The sequence below is a fragment of the Caloenas nicobarica genome, chromosome 1 (assembly GCF_036013445.1).
Source record: "Caloenas nicobarica isolate bCalNic1 chromosome 1, bCalNic1.hap1, whole genome shotgun sequence".
In the NCBI taxonomy this organism is placed as follows: Eukaryota; Metazoa; Chordata; class Aves; order Columbiformes; family Columbidae; genus Caloenas; species Caloenas nicobarica.
In genome coordinates this window covers 24,813,779-24,829,972 of record NC_088245.1, presented here as the reverse complement: position 1 = coordinate 24,829,972, position 16,194 = coordinate 24,813,779, and the positions used below count along the sequence as shown (strand labels likewise).

Below are 16,194 nucleotides of genomic sequence, written 5' to 3'. Positions count from 1 at the left end.
ACTGCCTGCAAAGAGTGAGACATGCAAGGCAGCCCAGCCAGCCCCTGTACCATTCCTGCAGAGATGGCAACAGTCAACTGATCCTTCAAACTCCCTTCCTTTCAGCTCCCTTGTAGAAAAACTAATCAGTGGTCTTCCTCAAGCCCTGTAAATGGAGGATTAGCCAACGCAGTTAACACACTTGTCAAACAGCGTGGGTGACAGAAAGAAATAAACAACCTGAGGTCACTCTTTCAGAAAAAATTCAAAATTGTCCCCTCAAATAATATTAAAAAATAATTACATTTCAAACACAGGTTTGGGTAAAATAGGCAAAACAAGCACGCAAAAGAAGGGAATGATGAATTTTTCCACTGTCCCTACATGTCCGCTTCATTAAACTGCCAAAGCCTCATTTTCCCAGCACGTTGCCCAGCTTTTGGCCAAGCCACAACAATCAATGCTGAGCTGGCAAGGCAGCAGAACAGTTGAAGATAAAAACAAAACTCTGATGGATTGTCATTTCTAAAATGGCATTGGTAACTAGAAGGTTCTGCTCTCATCACCCTCCAGTATTTTTTCAGCCATGGCTGGCTCAATTACCCATTGTGAGCGACTCTCCTACTTCAGACAAGAACAACTTCTTCCCCAGAGCAAGTTCTGACTGTGGTAAAAAGGTCTGTTTGCCAGTTATCTTGTCTCAATATGTACAGAGCTGTGTAGGCCAGCATCTTAATCGGCTTTGACAGGATTTACCAAAATACTCTGTACTAACTTGACTACAACAAAATTCAAATGCCTTACAGCATCATGACAAGGGGTTATTAAGGTGTTTGTGATGGGGAAAAACAAAGAGGCAAATAAAGTTGATTTAAAATGACTTTCTGAAGCACTTCACAAAAAATTTGAAATTTGTAAAGGAAACATCGACGATACAAATGAAGGCATCTTCTTAGAAAGCTCTTTAGTAGAATTTTGACCAGACGGCCAAGTTTCATAGTTCCTCTGAAATGTGTCTAGAGTTTCCGGCAAGAATGGCTTTTGATGTACTCTCCTTGCTATAATAGCACTGAGGAAAAAAGCATCTTATGAAGGAGGCTCAGAAGCCAAGAGACAATTTTTCTTTCCCAGAACATGCTCAGTCAATCAATGAGTAGACACACATCACCAGCTCAAAAGTGGGGCTTGAGGCAGGAGAAATAAAGATATTAAGAATAAAACGGTGATCCAGAGAATGAAGTCTATCCCTGTAACCAAAGTTTTCCTGATAAAGTTACATGTATCATTACAAACGTCTCCTTTAGAGGTGAAGTCCAAGAAATAGGAAAGAATAAACTCAAGGAGTTCAGGTGAAAATAAATTGCTGAATAGTACCACTCTTACTTTCGAGTATTATGAACTTCTAAACAGACAGCTCAATCACTTCTGTTCCTTATCACCTGTGAAAGCAAGACTTGAATTATCGGCTTTGACGTACTCAGCCTTTCATGCCTTAGGAAATCTCATTTAGCATACAAGTGTTAACTTCTCCCCAGTCTTGAATTTCTACTGTATGACCACTTGATTACTAGAGTAAATTTTAAAACATTGAGGAAGAAAAACACAGGAAGAACACCTTTTTTGTTAGTTACTTGTAGCACTTCTCTGTCTCTTCCTTCCTCAGGAACTTGCACTCTGATTCACCTCCCAAATACAGAACCCGCCTTTGGCACACACTCCCTGAGTAAAACCCAGTATGTATGTACAAGTGTACAACTGATTAGTATAAACCACAGTTACCAGGGTCATCACCTAATCACTGATTCTGTGTATGTTCACATACACTACTCTCCCTTCACGGAAAACAGACACACTAGGAATGCATTTCTTTTCACCGCCTAAATCCCATTCTGAGGACAAATTCAATCTAGTGGTTTGAGATTCAGTTTGGCTGGGATGGGACAGAAGAAGGAATAGGAATGGGATTAGCTAACTGGTCTGTTCTTGACTTTTGCTTGACTAGAAAGGAAGAGGAGCGGAGAGGCAGAAAAGAAAGTGGCTGAAATAGTTCCAGATTTGCTTGGGAAAAAAAAAAAAGGCAACTACAAAAAAGTGACAGTCTCTTTAAACCAGGGACAGACAAACCTTGCTTGATAAAGGCATGACATGTAATGCATGGATACATCAACACTTCTCTAAAAGTTTGGAAAACACATGACCAAATGTCTATAAATTTCTATTGAAAATATGTAACTAAGTACATACTAGTTCTACTCTGTAGAACGAGCTAACTCCATCAGGATCTGGCACCCCACCTCAAAAAAAAATCGGGCCATGCTTCTGTTCCACATCTCCAATATTAGCTTATTCTTCCTTCTCCACCACAAATCTACCAATAACCAAAGTAAGACAGGGTATGACAGGAACTCACCAACTAACTCTAAACAGTTAAAAAAGAGTATTTCCACTACATATCCTATAGATTTTTTAAAAATAAATAAATAAATAAATACAGCCAGATTATAAAAGTATGTGTTTCTGAAAAGTCTAGGCTAATTTACACTGAATTTGACATTAAAAATTTAGCAGAGTTGGTGGACTCTGGTGAATTATGATAGCCCTTTTTTTTTTTTAAGTTTGCTTTCTTTCTTTTTAATTAATCTTATCTATCATAATAGAGCCGAGCTAATTTTACTTAGTGAGTAGAAAGAAGGATGAGAAAGGACAACAGAGGAGTGAAACACTGCCGGCATTTAAAATTCTTTACATTAATTAGTATAACTCAGTCCATTAAGTATGAATGTTTCAAGATACTGTATAGAACATTTTAATCTGATACTGAAGCAAGAACATAAGAAGCCAGCCATATTGTAAACCATTTCCTTACTGATATTACAATGCAATTGAGGATATTTGATATGTGAATTCCATCTCATTCCCTTACTGGATGTTCCACATTAAAAAAGAAGCACACTGCATTCTGCAATATTTGCTCAGCAATATGCCAAATGAACTGGCAGAAAGAACAAATTATTTCTGCTCTCAAGCAGGGTGGATACTATTCTTAGGTTATTAGAAAGACTGCTGGTGCAAAAGCATTACGAAGAGCATACGACGAGAGTCAGGCAGACTGGGCTGGGAGCTGGAACCACAGTGTATTGTAGGTTTGAAACCATAGCTTGGATCACTTATCACTGATGATGGAGAGGGCATGCGGTTGTTAACAGCTCCAGTTAAATAACACAGGTAGGGAATCTCAGTCCAGCCTGCAAAAGACAGACGGCTGCATAACAGAAGTCAGATGTGAAGCAAAAGCACAAGACATTAAGGGACAGTTCACGTCTGTATCATATTTTGGCAATGTGCTGGTTTTGGCTGGGACAGAGTTAATTTTCTTCACAGTAGCTAGTAGGGGGCTATGTTTTGGCTCTGTGCTGAAAACAGTGTTGATAATACAGAGATGTTTTAGTTACTGCTGAGCAGTGCTTACACAGAGTCAAGGTCTCTTCTGCTTCTCCCACCACCTCACCATTGAGCAGGCAAGGGGTGCACAAGGAGTTGGGAGGTAACACAGCTGGGACAGGACGGTTGACCCCAACTGACCACAGGGACATTCCATACCATGTGATGTCATGCTCAGCATATAAAGCTGGGAGAAGAAGGAAGAGGGGATGTTCAGAGTGATGGTATTTGTCTTCCCAAGTTACCATTACATGTGATGGAGCCCTGCTGTCCTGGAGATGGCTGAACACCTGCCTGCCAATGGGAAGCAGTGAACGAATCCCTTGTTTTGCTTTGCTTGCGTGCATGGCTTTTGCTTTACCTATTAAAATGTCTTTATCTCAACCCACGAGTTTTCTCACTTTTACTTTTGTGGTTCTCTTCTCCATCCCACTGTGGGAGCAGTGAGCAAGTGGCTGGGTGGTGCTTAGTTGCCAGCTGGATTGAACCACGACAGGCAGTGAGAAAATTCATTCAGGAAAGAAGACAGACTTTTACCCTATGGAATATGAGTTCAGCTATCACACATCCAAACCTGTCTTACTACAGGACACAGTGTGAGACAGGTGGTTGCACTCTTATTCCTAAGGCTGACATGGAGCAACCGTGCAGCACGAAGTGCAAACATCAAAGCACAAAAGCAGGCTCCTTCATAGGGCACTCAGCAATCCTCAACTATCACAGCAGGTTTCCCGAACTCTCGAAACTCAGGACCAGTTCTTCTACCCTATATTCAGTAATCCATTGGGTAATATATCAAATTGTCAAGTAAGAGGAAGGATGTTTATGTGCATTTTACTACTTCTAGAGAGAAGTGCAGCTCCCAGAAAGAATTATTTTTTTGTGTCATCTCTTACTTAAAAACAATAGTTCCTGACCAGCAAAAGACAAATCAACCTTGTTCTGCAGCTAAATTCCTAAAGATGACAGAAAATTTCTTTCTGCATATAGCAGTTAAAACAAACATCAGAGTTCATCTAACATTTAAGTTTAGGTATCAAGTCAATCCTGTCAATCAATCTGTTCATTGCTCATATGCTAAATCTACAACTGCTGTATTTCTGTATTTGCTGCACATCAGCAATCTCTTTTCATGTATCTTATTAATAAAAATAATACTGTAGTTATTTTTAAAACACAGTTCCTATACTTAGCAACTGAATCAGTGAGAACTTCTAAATGCTCAGTATCTCCTGCAGTTGATGGCCACAAGTTGTAGCTTAGAAGGTGATTACGAAAATTTCATCAAGAAGAGAGCAATGCAGCACTGGAGCAGGTCACACAGATGGGTTATGGGTTCTCACCTCTGGAGGTTTTTGAGCCGCCTGCTTGAACCTAGACTAGTATCAATGCTACATCAGGTCAGCTTTGGCTTCGTCCAGTGGGAGGTCACAGTTAGATGACCTCCAAACGTCCCTTCAAAACATAATGTCTATGATGAATCTGTTTTGGAGTGGGGAGTCCTCACTGGGATGGTGAAAATTCTCAATTTGCCAGATTTTCTTTAACTTCCTGCTTACAAGATGTCTTTATGCAGGCTTCGTGGCTTAAATACCTAACACTTAATAAAAACAAAACGTTCTTCCAGAAATAATCTTATTATTACCGCCACGTTAACTTGTCAGAGAATTCACTAAGCACAAATTACCTATAGCAGGCATAATTCAGACACCCCAAAACATTCGGTAGGGGATTTTACAAACTCTTAGATATATGGAAGTACCACAACCACAAAAAGCCAAGTCGAACTGAGTTCTTTCCCTCTGGAAAGCAATGTGGAAGGTTTTTTGTTCGTTTATTTTTCTGTTTGGATTTGGGTTTGTTTGTTTTATAGATCTGAGAGTAATAATAAAAATACAATTTTTTTAGACCAAACATTTCAAGAACTGAGCTTTTAAGTGCTTATCTGGAAATGCAGCCCCTTGTTTCAAAACTTTAAGTATTCTACCTATTCAAAACTAACAGAGAAGAAGCACTCTTACAGCATAAATACCTACCACATACCTGCCAATTCTCAAGAGCTTGTCTCTGATGTACAAGAAATCATTCATTCACTAGAAGGTCATTCTCATCACAAACACACGTTAATTGTTTCTCTATACAGAGAGATTGCACTTAAAAATTAATGAAAAAGAAACAAAAAAAAAGTTTTCTCGTTCACCCCTCTATTATAGGTTAATTTGCTCGAGTTGGGAACAGTCAGAACACGATTTGCACGATGCACCTCTGGAAGGTGAAACTCCATCGGTCACACAACGCCGCGACACCGATACCTCTCCCACTGCAAACCGGCCCTGCCGCCCTCTCCTTGCGCTCCTATTTCCTTCTCACGGCCACTTTAAGCTCAGCTCTAAAAACTTAAAAGACTTCGCCCCTGCTGACTGATGGATGTCTAGGTAAACGTGCTGGTTTGGAGAAGCTTCCCAACACCTTGCTCTGACACCGCCTGCGGGGCCGCTGGGGGCGGCGGCGGCTCCCCCCGCCCTGCCCCGCGCGCCTCAACCTGTTGCGGGCCGGAGCGCGGCACTTGCCGCCGGCGGGCGCGGGGTGGCCCGCGGGGGCGAGCGCAGGTGGCGGGGCCGGGACCGGCGGGGCAGGGCTGGAGCGGGAGGGGGGGCGCTCACCTTCTGCTGCCGGCGGGCCATGTCCGTGGGCTGCTTGGCGTTGAAGGGGTGCGCGATGCACCTCGCAATGAACACGTAGAGCTGCAGCCGGAGCCGCTTCTCCCGCTCCTCTCGCTGCAGGCGCTCCTGCTCCTCCCGGCCCTCGCTCAGCACCGAGGGGCTGGGGCTGGCCGCCCGCGCCGCGCCGGCCTCCCTGCCCCGCGGGTCCCGGGGCGGCGGCGGCAGCGAGCGCGGAGAGCCGCCTCCCGCCGCCACCAGCGCGTCCCGCCGCTCCTCTTCCAGCAGCTCATCGGACTCTTCTTCGCTGGAGGAAGGGTCCAGCATCGCGCTCGGCGGGCGCGCCCCGCGGCCGGGCGCGGAGCGAGGCGGGGAGCGGCGCGCACCTTTCCGGACACGTCGAGTTTACACACAGACTGTTTCCGACCGGCGGCGGCCGCCGGGCGGGAGCGGAGGGGCGGGGAGGGGAGGCGGGGTTTGGGAAGGGGGTCGAGCCTGGGTTGCCGTGGGGATTGCTCCGAGCGGCTCCCGGCGGAGGCGGGGCCGGGGCTGGGCTGGCACCTCCGCCCGCCCCGGTGGGGAGCAGCGGCCCGCAGGTGGCCGGTCGGGGCGGGGCCGCGCTGCACCTGCCCCGGCACGGCTCGGCTGGGCTTGGTACGGCGGGGTTCGGCACGGCACGGCTTGGCAGCTCGGCTGCCCTGCGCCCAGCGACGAGGGCAGCTGTTGGACAGGAAAGCTCCTGGCCCGCTCAGCAGCGCCGCGCCGCTCGGACCCCGCCGGCCGTGGGAAACGCGCCCGTCGCTCGCTCGCCGGCTCAGACACATGGGGGACGCCGGGCTGGGGAGGGCAGAGCGGTGGGCAGTCCCCCTGTGCGGCTCGGCACGGTACGGCTCGGCTCGCTGCCGACCCCGAGCTCGCTGACATCCTCTGCTATGTAGTGTGGGGGAAAAATGAGAGGCAACTCAAATGGCCCCAGAAAAAGAAGCCACCGAAACCGTGCCTTTCTGAGATGGGGAGTGAGCCGATGCTGAGGTGCGCGTTGCTCTCGCAGGACACCTCTGTTGGGAGTCTGCTGCCACAAATAGGTGGTTCTCTCGTCTCTGATATCGTTGTTCCAGACTATCTGCAGATCCAGCCCCATTTATATTCACCGTGGTTATCTTCAGAGTTAAGACTGTGAGAAACATAGGAAAACCTACCACTATCACTCTCTAAAATGAAATAAAAAAGACTTCACCATGTGTCAGCTACATTTCTGGCGTTTGATTAGGACCCTGTGGACAGGTAGCCCTGGGGAGGGAAGGCACATCAGATTTTTCATGGATCAACAAGTCTTTTTCTTGCTTCCTACACGCCCAGGCATGGCGGTGCTGGTACCAGTGAGGACGTGGAAACTACTTAACAGGGAAGGATTAGAGGTCGGGAGGCCAAAGGCTGGAGGGATGGACTGGCTCACAGAAAGGCAGTGTCCCTGTATGCTGCTTTTAAAAGGTGGCAACTGGGGCTCTGCTTATTAGCAGTGGCAAGTTTTCAAAGCCCTGAACAGAAATTGAACAAACTCAGAAGGCCTACCCAGTTGTCAGTGTATGAGCTGGGTTCTCACTGTAGGAGTGGTGAAAGGCTCTAGTCCATTACCAATATTTCGAAGTGCCCAGTCCTCCTGTAGGAGATTTAGGAAAGGACCTTTAGAGCAGGCAGTTATCTCCTGAGTGAACCAGCTTTCAGAAGGTGAAATTACTCCTGCTGTAGGCAGCAGCTATTAGCTGAATGGCAGCATTAAGCATTAGGAGTCTGTGTTCTGCCTCCGGATCTCTACCGGAGGAATGAGGTGGAGCACTGAGGGACAACCATGCTGATAAACACACTGGCTCTCTTTGAAGTTTGGGCGCTAAGTGCAGCAGTTATATAAAAATTGGTGGGCTATTTATATGTCTGGCTCATGTCCTTAACATTAACTGATAATGGTAGACAAAAGTTGTGAGATGCAGAAAGGCAGTCGGGGAAAAGGATGAATGTCAGCCTATTGAACATCTCTGGTCACATTTCCTTAGTGTAGGAATTGCTAAGGCCAGTTTTCATGCGTACCACTATCACCAGTCACGCATCAGTGCTTGTGTTCCCAGTGTATCATTGCAAGTAGTGCTAGCCCTGTAGTAGACAAGAGGTAGTTCCATAAAAAATATGGAACTGGTTCCTATAAACTACTTTTTCGCTAAGATGAATACAATGTACATTCAGTTTATGGCTGGCTTTTTCCATAACTTGTTCTCATTCTAATGGCAAATAAAAATAAAGTAACACTATAAAAATATTGCCACCAGAGATACGTAAAGCAACAATGGGGATTTGAACTCTCTGAAACTTCAAAACAATCAGGTCCCAAACATTTTAAAATGTAATGGCTCAGTCCAGCAGTGTCATCTCACAGCTACTGCTGCATTAAGGCCAGGATGATCATGTTATCATACATAAGATTACATGACTCTTCTTTATAGAAAACATTATGTTTGCTCTACCAGCTTTCTGCACCTTTTTGGAAGGAAGATATCTCTGATTTTCTTTCATGCTTTGCATCAGAATCACAGAGTCATTGAGATTGGCAGGGACCTCCTGAGATTGTCTAGTCCAACCCCCAGAGCAGAGTCACCTTGAGCAGGCTGCCCAGGGCTAAGTCCAGTCATGTTTTGAATATCTGCAAGGTTGGAGACTCCACAGCTTCTCTGGACAACCTGTGACAGTGTTTGACCACTCTCAAAGTAAAAAAGCTTTTTCTTATGTTTAAACAGAAGTAATTTCCTCTGTTTCATTTGGTGCCCATTACTTCTTGTCCTTCCCTGTGTACCAGTGAGAAGAGTCTGGCTCTGTGTCCTTTATTCCCCTTCATCAGGTATTTATACACATTAATAAGATTCCCCTGAGCTTTTTCTTCTTCAGGTTGAACCGTTCCAGCTCTCACAGCCTCTCCAAGTAGCTCACATGCTCCAAGTCATTAATCACCTTGCTGACCTTTCACTTGCTCCAGTATGTCCATGTCCCTCTTATACAGGGGAGCCCAGGGCCAGACACAGCACTCCAGATGTGGCCTCACCAGTGCAGAGGAGAGCGGAAGGATCACAGGATCGCACCCTTGACCTTCTGGCAATACTCATGCTAATTCTGCCCAGGAGGTTGTTGGCCTTCATTGCTGCAAGAGTGCATTGCTGGCTCATGTTTGGTTTGGTGTCCATCAAGACCTAAATCTTTCTGCAAAGCTTCTTTCCCCAGCCTGTACTGGTGCACAGGAGTTTTCATCCTCAGATGCAAGACTTTGCAATTCAGTTTGTTGAACTTCTTGAGATCCCCGTTTGCCATTTTCTCTACTTATCTAGCCTGTACTTCATCTGTCTGTCCATGAGGATATTATTGGAGACAATGTTGAAAGCCTGGATGAAGTCAAAATAAAAGACATCCGCTGGTCTTCCCTCATCCATCAAGCCAGTCGTTTGATCATAGAAACCCGTCAGGTTGGTCAGGCATGACTTCTCCTCCATAGATACATGCTGGCTACTCCTAGTCACTCTCTTTATTTGAATATGTTTGCAATTGGTTTCCAGTATTACTTGCTCCTTCATCTTCCCAGGGATCAAGGTAAGGCTGACTGGCCCATAGCTCTTTTTTCTTAACTTTGCTGAAGATAGGAGTGATATTTGCTTTATTCCACCACTTATTATAAAATTCCCTAGAGCTGCATGCAAGGACCTCTAGCAAAAGTCTTGTACTTTGCTTTCAGGCCTCATCTTTTCTCACTGTATCTCCTTATTTGGGGAAAAAGATAAAAACAAGAACAATTTAGATTTTGATTTCTATCAGACCAGGCTCAAAATAGGATGTTCTCAGCTTAGAATTTACTTAATTGATACAATGAATTGACAATATCTATTAGCATATCTAACAGCTTAGGACCAACACTCCCACTTGTGCAGCTACTTTTAACACAACCTTTTACTTGATATTGTGTGTTTCCATTCTGTGTAGCTACTCTTCTCTAACATTATTTGAGGTTTTGGTTAACATTATTTGAGGTTTTGGTTCTGATCTCTTGGTGGTTCTTGGTACTATTTTTTCTTCTGTTGCATTTAAATGTAAAGTATCTTCTTTTATATTTCAAACATTTCTGCAGAGCACAAAAGCCACCCTTTCTGAATCCCCTTTGTCTACTTTACTGATAGTGCTACCATCAAACATTGGTGGTATCAGTCATGTAAGAATCAGTGAGAACTCATCACTGAATTCCTCAGATGCTTGTGTTCAAATGCTGCTCAACTGGTTAAGTACACAAATGTCAAAGCTGAATGTTTATATTCAAATACCTATAAGCTTAAAAACACCAACCACAATAATGAAAAGTCATTATTTAGTTCTCATTAAGATAATCTAACCAAACCCATTTTATTTGTACTTCATCTATGCTTTTTCCAACCTCAGCACAGGTTTGCTTACAGTTGCACTCATTCAAGTGCATTTTTTTCTGCCTAAATGTTATATTTTGGCCAATTTAATTTGTAGAACAAAATTATGTTAAGAACTGGACTGTTCTTTTTTGTATGGCAATGAAATGAGGAATTTGTCAATAAAGCTTTCTGTTTAAGGGGTAAAAGAAGCAGTAAAATTAGTGATGAAAAACTCAGTTTTAAACTGATCTAGGATTTTTATTTCAAGATGCAGATAAAAATTTTAACTGTGTTTTCAAATCCTTCATTTGGGAAAATACGTGACTAAAAATAAGTTGTGTAAGAATGCATTTATGCTCAGTGAATATTTCCTGTTGTAGAATTAGTGCCTTGTAATTCACTTATAAATAGCCTTTTGGTGATAAAATTCATTATTATTTTGAGGCTCAGTATTTCACAGTAATGAGTTTTAGCTTCATGCAGTGCATTGTCAGTTTAGACACTTCTACTATTTTCCTCTAATGCTCTGGATTACCAAATCATGTGATTAAGCAAGAATCTCACCTTATGTTATTTGTAAGCAGGTTATAGCCAAAGCCAGACATGACAGTGATGTTTCTAGGGTGCTTTGTAATTGCTTTAACATGGGAATATACTACTTCAGGCACCACTGAGTGAAGTACAGCCTCTCCCTTTGCTTTACGTGCTGTGACCACCTTTGCTTGTATACCATGAACTTGTGGAGAAAAACTTGGACGGATAAAAGAATGCTGCCAGAAAAGTACAAAACCTAAAAGTAAAGTAGAAGAAATAACCACATTTTAATGCTAATTTTTTAAATAATATGATGGTGAAGCTGAGCACATACTGATTTGTTGGCCTGACTTACAGTTTCTGAAGGCATCTGACTGTTGACACTATTGTCCATTGATATGTATGCGTTTTTGCCCATGCAAGAGCACATAATGGAGATACTGTATGGGCGTGTGGAATGGGTAATGTGGATTTACAATCCACCTGGAAGCATCCAAGTTTGAAAGTGCAAAAGAGCTTGCATTCTTCTTTGTGATGATCAGTGTCCAATAGATCTTCATAATGATAAATTTATCAGTATCCATATGCTGCCAGTGTGCAGCGCTCAGCTCTGCGATGTGAGAAGTTCGTGCCTAGTTGATACACTTCCCAGTCCTCCAGCTTTTCCATGCAGCAGATTATTTTATTCCTTTGTGAAGAGTTTGCAGGAGGTGGCTAAAATTTCTGGAGGCTTCGTATCTGGGATATAAATTCATTTCATTTCAGGAATGCATTTCTCCCAGAGGCATGCCAGGTGGTACCTCTCCATTAATTTCAGGTGTTCTGTGCAGATTCAAGAATTTGGATGGGAATTCGTAAAAAGAAATCACTAAGTAACATTGTGGTGTTTGCCACACCTGAAATGGGTTTGGCAGTAGTAACTAAGTGTTGCAAGGGACAGAGCTTTTCAGCTTGCAGTGACAAAATATAACGAACAGACCATTCCGTGAAAACCAGGCTTGTCACCTATTTACTTCAGGGTGGGTCTCACTATAACATTATGTAGGTGGTAGAACTCTCTCCATAAATATTCACACAGCTTCTTTCTGATGCCTGAAAAGATGGGGTTTATTTTTTTGGTCCCCTCAACCGTGTAGGCAAGTGGCAGAGCATTCGCAAGCTTAGAGGTGAAGATGTTACATCACGTTTTTGTTGCACTCGTGCAGCCATCATCACACTCTTACTCTGCCATGAAGTCTTTCTTGTACACAACTTCTTGCGTCTGCGGTCAATGATGGAATATCTTCTTCTTCTCTTACTTAAATCAAACACCTTTGCTCCAGTGATCTATATCAGAATTGCAGAGCTTTGGAAAGCATTCCTCCCAGATGATTCCATATGTTTTGGCTCTCTGAAAGTAATCATTAAACAAAATGGCCTTTATGTCCTGATATTTCCTTTTGACATGCCAGAATGGATGCCAGTATTCATGAGCTAGATAGACCTTAGACGAGAGCACAGGGAAGAATAACGAGCGCCCACATGCTTGATTCCTAGCTAGCTTTTCTAGCCCTTAAAAGAAATTCCCATCCTCTCCTCAGGTGAGTCCCCAGAGGCAGCTGACCAGGGTCAGTGATGTCAATAGCTGATCCATATAAAGAAAAAACCCAAGTTAGATCCAAGTATTTCCATGCGTAGTTTCCAGTTTTGTTATTCAAGTTTTGTTCATGCATATGTATGTAAATGTACAGAAATACATGAGAAAATGCTAATCATGTGTCCTGCTCTGACATTTTGGAGGCACTGCATTACTCACAAGCTGTACAGCATCAATGTAATGAGCAGGTTATGGCTAAGAGGCCAGATTAAAATTTATGTCACATCTCCACTTAGTACTAAAAGCTATTCTAAAAAATTGAGATTTTGAATTAATTTGATTGAGGGTAGTCTTGTGTCTGAAATGTAGTGTTGTTTTCCACACCTTAGGCTCAAGTAGTTAAGGCAATCTGATTTTTCAGTGTGGGACTGAAAAAATGACATTAATATTTCCTTAAAAATTCTAAAGAAGTATCCAAATCCATTTTTCTTAAAGGAATTTTTCTTCCCACAAGAAACCTCTCTACCCCGCAACCTGCTTTTATTGGCGAAGGATGTTAGGACCATATACACCACAGGGTCTATTGTCCTGTTAACTTAGTAATGCCAGTGGAAATCTTAAAATTAGTCTTGTAATGAACAAGAAATGTACACAGCCATAAAGCAGCTGTTGTTTAGCAATACATTAATACTCTCACATGGTTGTTATCATTAATACACAGATAGCGTTATTTTTACTAGGGATTATTACTGCTTTCTAATATACTTGGTTTCTCAGCAAGCCCAGATGACACAAAACTCACTGATACGAGCAGTGCGTAGTCTTGTGAGCAATATAGTGGAACATGGTATCTCTTATAGGATGATACAGATGCTGCATGTGTGACACTGCCAGACATTGCTAGCAAGTTCCAGTGAACCCTGTCAGATCTCCAGAGGAATGTGCTTGCTTAAGCCCTGTTCAGATCTATGAACAAGAATAGAAAGTAAATTTGGAAAGGATCTTAAGAAGTTATTGGGATTGTACTTCTGCTCTCAAGTAAGATTTGCTACTCCTAACTCATTCATGGCTGATGCTTGTCTAACCTTATTCTTAGTACCTTCTAGTATTTCATCCCCCTAGGCAAACAGTTCCAACATTGAACTCTAAATTCAGAAAACTTGTTTTGATGTTATCCTAAGCCTCCCATTCTGGACACTTGTGCCATGCAAAGGAGCTGCAGCCTCTGTTATTGCTACTCAAAAGATCCCAAACCTCGTCCCTGCTCACCCTGCGCTGTGTTTTCTCAATTCCTGGGCACACAGGAGCTGTTCTGCTCAGTCCAGACAAGGACAGACCTTTAGAGCTTTCCCTGTGTTGGAGGAAAAGACCCTGAGGGGAATCTCTCTGGGTGCAAGAGGGACTCATCTGAAAAAAAAACCCCACCCAACCAACCAACCAAAAAACAAACAGCTTGACATTCTTTTTATGCTGAAGAGAAAATACATTTGCAAAGCTGGCATGACCTGGTTCTCCACTTGGGACCAGACTGTGGAGAAGGAAGCTCAGGGTGGGTTTTCAGGGAGGCAAGCAGAGGTCAGGCACACATAGTGCCAGGCCCCGTCCCTCTTCCAGGGGGATGGCAGGTGTGCTGCTTCCAGGGACTTATGGCGCTTTTGGGGCTGGAGCAGAGGAGACCAAGAGGCTTGTTCTTCTGCTCCCTTCAGCACTGCTTTGGAGCTTGGTCACGGTCCTACAGAGAGGACAGGAATGAGAGGGGAGAGTGACTGGGAGATGCCAGGAGGAAGAGCAAGAGAAGTTTTCAGCCTCTTGTCAGCAATGAGCTTGGAGCCACTAAAATCTACACCATGTCCCTGAGCAATTTAAACCTGTTAGTCTCACCTGTCTGCAGCAAACATGGAAAACAGTTTATTCCCTTCCTATTTATAAAAGATTTTTGTATAAAAAGGAATCCTCTTTCTCCCGCTCAGCTTTCCGTGGGCTGCATGATCCCTCAGTCATTCTGCACAGGCAACGGGTGCAAATTTGGGTTATCCTTGTTTCTTCCCAGTTGAAGTACGCTTTTCCTGAAGTGGCACTCTCAAAGGTATGCCAGCCTAACCACATCACACAGAATAGACAAGATACTTTATGAGCTTACATATGACTGTCTTTTCAATATTCCCAATGGCAGAGCTGCCTTTTTTCCCCAACACCATGAGCTGAGCAGCCACCAATGTCATTCTGCTTGTGATAGAAATGTGGTCCTGCTCTCCAGCCCAAGCAGGGATTTCGTGCAGTGCTATCGCCAGTGAGAACTGCTCTGTGATCATGAGAGGAGTACAGGTGAGGGGGGAAGAGGGATAACAGGGATGCAGGAGGGGCTCAGCCTTTCCAGTTCTTCCTATTCTCACCACACAAGCCTGCAGTTTTGCATACCAACCAATTAAAAATATTTTGAGGTCATTATTATGAAGGCACCTGGACGTCTTCCTGTGTAACCTCACCTAGGTGTTCCTGCCCTGGCAGGGGGATTGGACTAGATGATCTTTTGAGGTCCCTTCCAATCCCTAACATTCTGTGATTCTGTGATTCTGTGATTATCCTGTTAATTTTGTTCATGTGTGAGCTCAGATTCCTGGCTGTGCACATAAGTGATTAATTAACTAAAAATGCAGTTTCTGTGGACTCTTGCCAGGAATCAGTCTTGTAAATGAATAGTGTGATGGATGACTGCTTGCACAGTTCAGGGAGATCCTTTCTTGTTTGTTCTAAACTCTGGACTCCAGTCTCAGCCCAGTCACCTACCATGAATTTGTCTTCCTTTAAGGTATATGTTGGAGTTCATGTGGATTGACAATATCCTTTTCATATCTTCCATTCCACTTGTTATGGAAATGAGCTGTCATTTAACGTGACACCATTCTGCACAGCACTGACCGATGAGTGGAGAATCAACCTTCTGGAAAAGAAAAGAGATTAGCTTTAATCATTGGTGCCCTAATGTCTAGAAAAACATCCAGAATCTATGTGTGTTCTGTCAAATCCTGAGTAATGAAACAAATGGTACAGAGGGTCATTAACTCATATCTTAAATGATTTGTGTAAAGGAAATATTCCTGGATGGCAAAACAAGATTAGCTGTTTAATCAAACCATTCCACAAGGATGATGAGAGTGTATGGAGATTTCTTCAAGAGTTTAAAATGGCAACAAGAGGACCTTGTGGTTATGACCAGGTCTTCCCACTGCCTGCAAGGAAACCAGCTTGGTTCAAACCCTTATAGAGTGATATATGGTAATTTTCTGTTTCATGACGGAAGGAGTGTTTGAACACATTGGCAGACCTTTTACAGCGTATGGCCAAAACAAAAAGAACCCCTGCTCTCATGGCTGAAATCTTCATTTTGGGTACTCAGACAGTCAAAATCTGCTCAGATGCTTATGTATGAGCTTGAATTTGATATATTTTCTTCTAGAAGAATTCTTTGCAAACAGCTTATGTACTTTATTGCACAGAAAAATGTTGCACAGAATACAGATAGAGGCAGCTGTACCGAGCATACCCAAAGGCTGCGCTCTGGGAAGGGCAGAAT

The 16,194-nt window shown here is 43.5% G+C and overlaps 1 protein-coding gene across 1 annotated transcript in view; it reads right to left on the bottom strand.

Annotated features, from left to right (window-relative positions):
- CADPS2 (calcium dependent secretion activator 2) overlaps positions 1-6,475 on the bottom strand; it is a 308,472-nt gene extending 301,997 nt beyond the window's left edge. Inside the window, exon 1 of the mRNA XM_065627091.1 lies at positions 6,084-6,475. Within this exon, the coding sequence (XP_065483163.1) occupies positions 6,084-6,407 (324 nt within the window). The 5' untranslated portion in view covers positions 6,408-6,475. The remainder of the gene's footprint in view (positions 1-6,083) is intronic.
- Positions 6,476-16,194: the final 9,719 nt, after the last annotated feature.